Here is a 9,121-nt window from a genome sequence, read left to right on the forward strand (position 1 = left end):
GTAGCACAAATTGCGCCTGCGCATTGTGTTCCTGTACTGCCTACCACCTTGTGGATAATTAGGAAACTGCATATTCCTTTTGTTAGTACTGTAGAATTCACACACCTATGTGTAGTTTATACTTTTACCATCATCTCCATAACATACCAAGAAGATTGTATGTGGAAATTCAGTCTAAATATAGGACCACTGTCTACAGAATAATATGCTATATAGTATACCTTTAGGCGTAACGATAGCATACCTCCCAACAGTCAAAGAACAGAAAGAGGGAGAAATGGAGTGGCGCGCTATAGCAAATTTAGCTCCACCCATTTCTACGTTGACTGCACCCATTCTCATCCATTTTTCCTTGTGCCCCCACACAGTATAATCCTCCTACAGTCACCATAACATTATAAGCCACCACATTATAATGTTCCCTTCCAACTGCCCCACAGTATTAAGTCCCTTTCCTGGTGCCCCAGTTTAAACTAGAGCGGACATGAAACAGTGGGTGTAATTGGAGTGAGACATTAAACTGGGGGCAACATTAAAGGGATCCTATCATTCAAACGCATTTTTTTTATGACTACCACGTCGGAATAGCCGTAAGAAAGGCTATTCTTCTCCGCACCACTGTTCGCCCGAAATCTCGTTTTTTGTTGGTATGCAAATGAGTTCTTTCACAGCACTGGGGGCATCCCTAATGCTGTGAGAGAACTCTCTCCAGCGCCACCTCCATCTTCGTCAGCAACAGCCTCTTCATCTTCTGGCGCGCGGTGGGTCAAAATTCAACACATGCACAAGTCGGCTCTGCCAGCGGGCCTCGAGCAGAACCGACTTCACATGCGGGTGACCATTTCTTTTGCCCGCTTACGCGAGCAGGCACAGTAAGAACTCCATAGAACTACAGGAGCGTACTGCGCTAAGGCTATTCCAACGTGTTAGTCATTTTAAAAAAAAAAAAAAAAAAAAGCGTTTGAACAATAGGATCCCTTTAAACCGTAGGGGTAGCTGGAGGAAGACATTAAACTGGTGGCGACTAGAGGCGGACAGGTCTCCCTTCAGCTACTGCCATTGTATAATGTCCTCCTCCAGTGACCCCTGTTGTTTCATGTCCCACTCCAGTTGTCCCGAGCTTAATGTGCCTCTTAATATCCCCGCCCCAGTTTAAGCTCCTCCTTTCATCTGCCCCCAGTTTAATGTCCCCCCCCCCTTCATTTGTGCCCCACAGGCCACAAGAGAATGGCCGCTTACTTACTGTGCAAGTGGCTATTTTACTTGTGGCTGTGGGCATGCGCAGTCAGCTTTGCTAGAGGCCTAGAAGTTGGACCCTCAGCGCCAGAAGACTACGCATGAAGAAGCCGTTCCTGAAGAAGATTGAGGCAGCGCTGGAGAGTTCTCTTGCAGCATTGGGGACGCCACAGTGCTGTTTGAGCGCCGAGGCCTGCCCCCAGTGCTGCAAGAGAACTCATTTGCATACCAACAAAAACTGGCACTTCTACCAAGCAGCGATGCAGAGAAGACATCTAAAAAGGTAGGAGAATAACCTTTAAGGCTATTCCTACGTGTGATCAACAAAAAAAATAAAATTTATTTTAATGGTAGAATCCCTTTAATGTCCCCCTCCATCTGCCCCCCCCCTTCATCATGTTCTTCCTCAATTTGCCCTCAAAGTTCAACATAAAAAAAAAAAAAAAAAAGCTAACAGCTCCTGCTTCATTCACCAGTGTATTCAATCGTCTGCGCAACTTCCCTCCGCCTCCCACATAGGGGGCACAGTGGTGAAACAGGGAGTAGATTGCTCCTGCTTCCCCATTCGGTTCAACTTATCTGTGTCCTTCAGATGATTTGACACTGCCATGAAGCATTACACATATGAGCAAGATTTTAATGAAGGAGCTGTGATGCAGGCATAGCACACAGGGATGTCATCAAGAATTTTAAGTCTGCTGTCATGTAGGTGATCTTCATTGGAGAGACCCTTTTGGAACGGTTTGGCCCAGGAAATGTAGGGCTTACTAACCCATGAAGCAGCAAAGAAAGGACACAGGGAGGAGCCAGCCACTAGCGTGCATAGGATAGGTCTAGGAGTCTGAAGGCCTGGTAAACCCAGGGAGAGGGCAGGCCTAGTTCCCAGTTGACAACTATGTTGAAGAATATATGAAGTTTATGGGAATTTTTTCATATACCATAGTGTGCATAATGCTTAAAGGGAGTCTATCACTGCCCCCAGCTACTTTAAACTGTTCCAATAGTGCTGTAGATGCTGTTAGCAGAATAAAAATCATACCTTTAAGTTTCAGAGACCCAGAAATGGAGAAAAAGCACCTTTATTCAGATAAGGATCTTGAAGTATGGGGGAGTTTTCTTCTATTACTGAGCACTGCTGCATCATCACTAAACACACCCATCCTGCATTTAGCTCATTCCGCCTGGGCAGCATGAGGATCACCTCACAATGAGAGCACACTGCCCCGGGGGAGAAGTAAGAAGAAAACTCCCCCGATCCTCATTTGAACAAAGACTAAAACTGCTTTTTCTTCTCTGGAACTCTGAAACTTCCAAAAGGTATGTTTTAAATTCTGCACTATGGGAGGGGTTTAAAGTAGCTGAAGGCAGTGATAGACTCCCTTTAAGTCTTTTTCATAGGTACCAATAAACGTGCATTTGTTCATGGATCATTGTGTTTTCATTATTATGATGTTCTACGTTTTGATTGGAACTTTGATATCTAAAATTTATATATTTGCCTCATTGTATGTTTAAACTAATTTAACATATTGCTGTATTATGTAAGGTTAGTTAATCGATATGGTTTCATTTGTTTTGTTATCGTCATTTCATGGTTAGTTTTCAGTCAAGTTTTTTTGGTTATATATTCATTTGTTAAACAATATGCTATGAGTAAGGGGCGTCAATATGCGATTGTATTGACTTTTTTTTTTATTAAAAGCCATTTCTTTTAACTCAAGACGTTCGTTGTTGCTGGGACTTATGGATAACTTAAAGAGCAAAATGCAATTGTCCAGCTAGAGTCCAGGGAGCCGTTTCCATGCACTATGACCATGTGGGATTAGTGGAAGGGTATTTTTTGGGTGATCAGTGAGATTTCCCCCCCCCCCCTCTTCTATTAGTAAAATATGAAGCCATGACATCGGACTCTCCGATAGAATTGAAAAGTCAAGATAGCATTTGAGAATAGAGTTAAGGTTTATTTTAGTAGTTTTACAACTGTAACCAATATATTAAAAAAAATTGCTTTTGGAGGAGATTATTATATTTACAGTAAATAATATTTCATCCACATTTGGCATAGACAGAACTAATGCAAGGAAAAACAGCAGGTTTAGCAACAACAACTGCATTGGAATTTTGCAAGTGACGGCTAGAAAATGAAAGCAAGCTTTTGGCTGGTTGTCATTGAAGACCGCCATTTTTCCTTACATTATTTTGTGTACACAACCTCCAAAATCCAATCTCATTCCAATAAACAAAGTGTGGTAAACAAATAAATTAAATCATCATTCGGCCAAAGTGTCCATTCACAGCCATACTACAATATCTTAGGTCGTCTTCTTGTCAGGATTTTCTGTGTTTGAAGAAGATCCTTTTTCTTTTGGCAAGTTTTTCTGTAATCCAGGATTTGTGTCTAAATACAAAGGGAAAAAAAAACAAGAACAAAACAAGTCTTTTAAACTATAGCTAAGGAATTATAAATTAAAAATGATAGATTACACTTCTTAAACCTTTGAGAAGATGTCACAGCCGTCTACACTCATGGATACCATGATGCAATTCTGATGCAATTCAAATAATGGGGCTATAAGTTTGACCCAAGGGAAGTCTTTGGCACAGTGGTGTAACTAGGAATGGCTAGGCCCCAAAGGCGAACATTTACCATGGGAACCTCCTCCCTGACTGCCCCCCCCCCCTTCCTTTTAAAGGCTATTCAGGCATATGTGGGGCTCATACAGCAAAATTTTGCTGATAGATCCCCTTTAAGCCACCACTTTATAATAGTGAGTAGGCTGAATACATACTGCAGTCCTTTCAGTGTGTCACTGCATAAGGGAGCTCTGGCCAACTATTGTGCAGGGGGACTCCAATACCTCCGTTTACTTGAGTGACGCCAAGCTGTAGTTTCATGTAAAAGCAGAAGGCCAGAAACACTTCTATGTAGAGCAAAACAGTGAAGGGACCCCAGTGTTGATCAGTGATGTGGCCACATTCATTGTTCAGAATGGAGACCTACAAGAAGTCAAACTCAGCCAATCATAACAGGATGACATCTTACCTGGTTTTGGTTGATTTTCCAGTAGTGCCTCTGGCTGCTCACTCCAAAGCTTGTAATTTGGATTATTTAGAAAACGTTTTGTAAGACCACAGCTAAGACATCTAATTAATGTCAATCTTTGTCCTCGACGTTCTGTGTGGGAAACAATTAACACAATTTTAAAAACGGCAAAATAAAATAAAAAAAAAAAAAAAAAAAAAAAAAAAAAAAAAAGAAGGTTTACCCAACTAGGCAGTGACAGCAGTTCTAAATTCTTTAATCAAAATAAATAGGAAACTGATGTAAATCAAAAAGAAACTGTCAGCCTATGGGTACTTTTCAGATGTCTTCTGATAAGTAGTTACATAATTATGGTGCTCCCTCAGGTTCATTGTTTTTTCGTAACATTCATCTCAATGCCATTTGAAAGCAACAGCAGTCTAGTGTGTTTAGGGGCCCATTCATATCACCTTTAAAAAAAAAAAAAAAAAAAAAAAAAAACACACCTTTCTACTGGAGGCATTTTGTGATTTAAGTTTTTCACTCCCCGCTTTTCAAACCCCATAATTTTTCCCCCCCTCTACCCACAGAGCGATACAAGGACTTAACGTTTGCCGGACAAATTGTTTTTCATAACTGTACCATTTACTATTCTGTACACTGTGCAGGGGAAAAAAATTCAGGATGGGAATTTGAGAAAAAGTGCAATTTTTTTTAATGGGCTTTGTGTTTAGGAAGTTCACTGTACAGCCACAGTGACATCATCTGTATTCAGTGTTTTGGTATGATTGTGGTGGGGGGGGGGATGAATTAAAAATGTATATAGTTAATTTTACATTTTATCCTCTTAGGGTCCATTCACAGAGGGAAATGGTGAGGAATTTGGTGTTCAATTTCAGCACTGAAGAAAAAAAAAAAAAAAAAAAAAGCCTCCCATTGACTTCAATGGGTTCCTCTTTCTGCTAGCAGAAAAAGGAACCCATTGAAGTCAATGGGAGCGTTCCCCAGTGTATCTTAGTAAGTCAAGTGCACATTTCCCCCGTGTATCTTAGAAACTGTCATTCAAAAGAAAAAGCAAAGACAAACACCAGATTTAGAATAAACATATCTTACTTCTTTGTCTCACACTACACGTGATACCAGAGAGTAGAAGAGCACTGCATCTCTTGCAAATAGTTCTTTTTATAGAGGGATCCCTAGAAAAAGAAAGGGGCAAATAACTACGCTTTCAATCAATTATCATGAAAATCTACATAGAAACTGCCACAAAGATACCCATACACTTTCAATAGCTATTGGCAAAACACTTGCTTAGCCAACAGCTATACACCCCCCAGCCACTCAAACATGCACGCTTGGTTCAACAGAGGGTGCCTGTGTTGTCTGTGGTCCTAAGCTGTTTGCAAACGACCATGTGCTAAGGAGTGGCCGTAAATGAATGGCATGGGCGACACACAGATGTTACCCATGTGCTACCCGTGCTTCCACAGCTTCTTTCATTCAGTGAATAGGAGCCACAAAATCAGGCAGGAATAGAACCCGTTCCATACTGTGAGGCCTACACACGTGTCCATGTACTATAATTGACAGTCATGTGTATGGGAACATAGAAGTGAACGAAAACATGGATAGCACAAAAAAAAAAAAAAAATAATCACACGGTCTGCAAGAGGCCTTAAGCTGCTACTCAGAGTTCTTGGCAACCATTTATCGTTCCAGAGACTGGAATAGGTAGGTTCATCTGAGTTATCTTTAGTAGTCTCTCTGCAGTGTGTCTAGACCTCCAAACCTCCTCTGGTTGTTAAAGAGGACCTTTTCACCTCCTGGGGCACATGCAGTATAATACACCGCTAGAAAGCCAACAATGCGCTGAATTCAGCGCACTATCAGATTTCCTGTTCTGTGCGCCCGGTGAAGAGCTATCGGTGCCAGTACTGTAGCTCTTCACTGTCAGTCAGGAATGCCCTTCTTCACAGTAGAGTCTATTGCACTGTACTGTGAGAGGGGGTGTTCCTTACTGCCAATTGATGACGCAAGGCGGTAAGAAACACCCCCTCCCTCTACTAACAGTACTCATTCATAGATTAGTATTGGGTGGACATTCCTCACCACTCAGCATCATCGCTGGGCAGTAAGGAACATCCCCTCTCACAGTATAGCACAATAGACGCTACTGTGAAGAAGGGCATTCCTGACTGACTGTCAGAAAAGCCCTTTTGACAGTGAAGAGCTACAGTACTGGCACCGATAGCTCTTCACCGGGGGCACAGAACGGGAAAGCTGATAGTGCGCTGAATTCAGCGCATTGTTGGCTTTCTAGTGGTATATAAAACCCCATGTGCCCCAGGTGGTGAAAGGTCCTCTTTAAGGTAAAATTACAGATCATGCAGAAGACTAAACAAATTAAAGTGTTTTTTTCCATTTTGCAAATATTAGCTAAAAAGGTAGAATTTCTCTGGTGCTCCCTACTGGACTTTGTGGTCATGTAGCATAGTCAGACTGGACATAACTGCAGCAACAAAAACAGACACTACAGTGGCAACCTGGGGTAGCCTGGCACATCACTGCTGAAGCTGTAGAAGAAAAGGCCTGGAGGGAACACTGCAGATGAGATGATAGGGGAAAGTACTTTCTTTCCTTTTATTTTGCATCTGCATGTCTGAACTCTGCTTTACAGACAGAACTCAGTAGTGTAATCTCAAACATTTCAAGAAAAAGAATGAACTTACTGTCTTAAAACTAAACGCTTGGCAATTGTCTTTTGTGTATGACAGTAAAATCGAGAAAGTTCCACGTTCTCAGGGTTTGTGGCCAACACACAATGAGCAGCCTAGAAAAGGGGGGGGGGGAAATAACAGTGATCACTGGTCATGCAAAGGCTTTATTTTTTAGGAAATTTGTTTTCTGTTCAATGCAACAATTGCAGAAAGTTCTGCATATATGCAGAATGTGAATAAGCAGATCCACCAGAGGTAATTTTACTTATAATCAAGTTTGGTCAGGAGGGTTTTTATTGGCCATCTGTACCACAAGTCATCATGAAAGAAATGTCAAAATATTCAGGGTTTATCCAGGATTAAAAAGGGTCTGTATTGGTGGGAAAAAATATATATATATATATATATATATATATATATATATATATATATATATATATATATACACACACACACACACACAAACACCTGAATAGCCTTTATTCAGGTGCTGCCTCTATGCAAATGAGCTCAGGGGGTGCTTGGTGAGCCTCATTTACATATACTATTTGCATTGTAGAACTAAAGGCTATTCAGGCATATGTTTAGCTGAAAACGGGTTTTCTGAATGATAGAACCCCTTTAAATGAGTAAATTCTACCAGGAGATGGCTGGATAGAAATTCTGAATAATTCAGCTAGATTATAAGAAAAGACGCTCTACAGTGTAAAGGTCTCTTGGCTTTGAGGAGCTCATCTTCTACCCTCTCTTATAGGCTTGTGTGATCAGTAGCAGAAAGCGGCAAATAACTGAAGAAACACGCACTACTTTTTAATAAGACATATGACAAAGTTTATCTACACATCCACTATGGATTTATGACATGAATAACAAAATGCTAATGCTTTAAAGTAGTAGTGCTCCTTCACACAAAAGTATTCCATGGCAAAGCGCTAGCCATTGTATTAGTGGCCAGCACACAGCCCCATAGACATTCCACATCACATCCACTTTTGCTTTAACAGTCTGTGAGCACAGTGAGGGGGAAAAATAAAAAATATGGAGAACATAATTTCTCGGGCTGATTTTATGGATCGCTCAATAGACAATTAGTAGAAAAAGACAATTAGGGATTCATTTAAACTAATGACCCAGTTGGTACTTTTTCATGGTGAAGTGCACAGCACAGTTGGTGAATGAGGAGTTAGTTACGATTTTCCATTCAGCTTTATGCAGCATGTGTGGAGAAGTTTATCACGTCACGGGCCGCTCTTACCTGGTACAGAAAGTTGAGTCTTTGTAACGCTTCTTTGTCTTTAATTTGATTCGCCATCTTCTAGAACAACAAGGTGCACGGCTTATGTAACCTTACCAACTTCACACACCTGCAACAATAAAGAAAACAGATGGTGACTTTTCAGTTCATGAAGTATATAGGTAGATACAAATGTGACAGACAAGGCACAGTCGGGGAATTCATCACTCCCATTACACCAGAAAACTGGCAGAGGGACAATATTGGGGCACATGTTCCATCCCATCCTGACACATTGTACAGATATGGCAATACAGGTTACAGATCAGTGCCCGGCTGATTTACTAACACTTGCACCTTTTACAGACAATAGTTAGAATGGAAGTCTATAACAGTTAGTACCTGGCGCTGACAAACTTGTGAAGAGATCGCAGCTTCTTCATAAGATTCTCGCCCCACTGTGCCAATCAGACAAGTATACCTGTACAATACACCAGTCTTCAGAAGTTTGGCTTACTACCTGTAACTAGAGTTATTTAAGATACGCCATGCTGAAAAATTAAAATACAATCTTCACACAAAGCCTCCTAAAGCAGAATAACCTATAGAATAATGCCCGCGATGTGAATCACCCGAAAATGGTTCGTCCTCGACATGAGGCTGAGCCCTCAACCTCCGCCAGCGATACCTTCACGACACTATTCAGGCGTGCAGCACCATCGGCTCTACTCACTTTCATATAGACACTTAGTAACACAAGAGGTCCGACAGGAATCTCCACTGCTGTACACAGGCAAGGAGACGAGATAACCACAAGACGCTCATTCACGTAATGGAGTATGTCTCCAGAAAAATGGCCGCCACCATACAAATTAGCGTTTAACCCTAGAGACAGTTGTTAAACCGTAGTAT

The 9,121-nt window shown here is 41.3% G+C and overlaps 1 protein-coding gene across 10 annotated transcripts; it reads right to left on the minus strand.

Moving 5' to 3' along the window:
- Window positions 1-3,234: 3,234 nt before the first annotated feature.
- LOC142195325 (ribonuclease P protein subunit p21-like) lies at window positions 3,235-9,112 on the minus strand. Of its 10 annotated transcripts, none has more exons than XM_075264994.1 (7): window positions 8,943-9,112; window positions 8,612-8,690; window positions 8,231-8,339; window positions 6,988-7,088; window positions 5,372-5,454; window positions 4,280-4,411; window positions 3,235-3,634 (listed from the first exon to the last, which is right to left on the minus strand). In XM_075264994.1, the coding sequence occupies exons 3-7, from the start codon at window positions 8,285-8,287 to the stop codon at window positions 3,549-3,551; spliced, it is 459 nt and encodes a 152-aa protein (XP_075121095.1). In that variant the 5' UTR covers window positions 8,288-8,339; window positions 8,612-8,690; window positions 8,943-9,112; the 3' UTR covers window positions 3,235-3,548. The 10 variants fall into 10 exon arrangements, with proteins under 10 accessions (XP_075121095.1, XP_075121094.1, XP_075121093.1 ...); XM_075264993.1 differs by having other exon boundaries at window positions 8,612-8,729; XM_075264992.1 differs by having other exon boundaries at window positions 8,612-8,735.
- Between the last annotated feature and the right edge of the window lie 9 nt (window positions 9,113-9,121).

This window comes from Leptodactylus fuscus, chromosome 2, assembly GCF_031893055.1.
Source record: "Leptodactylus fuscus isolate aLepFus1 chromosome 2, aLepFus1.hap2, whole genome shotgun sequence".
In the NCBI taxonomy this organism is placed as follows: domain Eukaryota; kingdom Metazoa; phylum Chordata; class Amphibia; order Anura; family Leptodactylidae; genus Leptodactylus; species Leptodactylus fuscus.

What these genes read in the sequence shown, in the direction of transcription:
- LOC142195325 (XM_075264995.1), bottom strand. Translation starts at nt 8,287, where the DNA reads ATGGCGAATCAAATTAAAGACAAAGAAGCGTTACAAAGACTCAACTTT. An exon ending in AAGCGTTTAGTTTTAAGACA is followed by an intron (nt 5,455 to 6,987) that starts GTAAGTTCATTC and finishes TTCTTTTTCTAG; the next exon opens with GGATCCCTCTATAAAAAGAA. An exon ending in GTGTAGTGTGAGACAAAGAA is followed by an intron (nt 4,412 to 5,371) that starts GTAAGATATGTT and finishes TTTCCCACACAG; the next exon opens with AACGTCGAGGACAAAGATTG.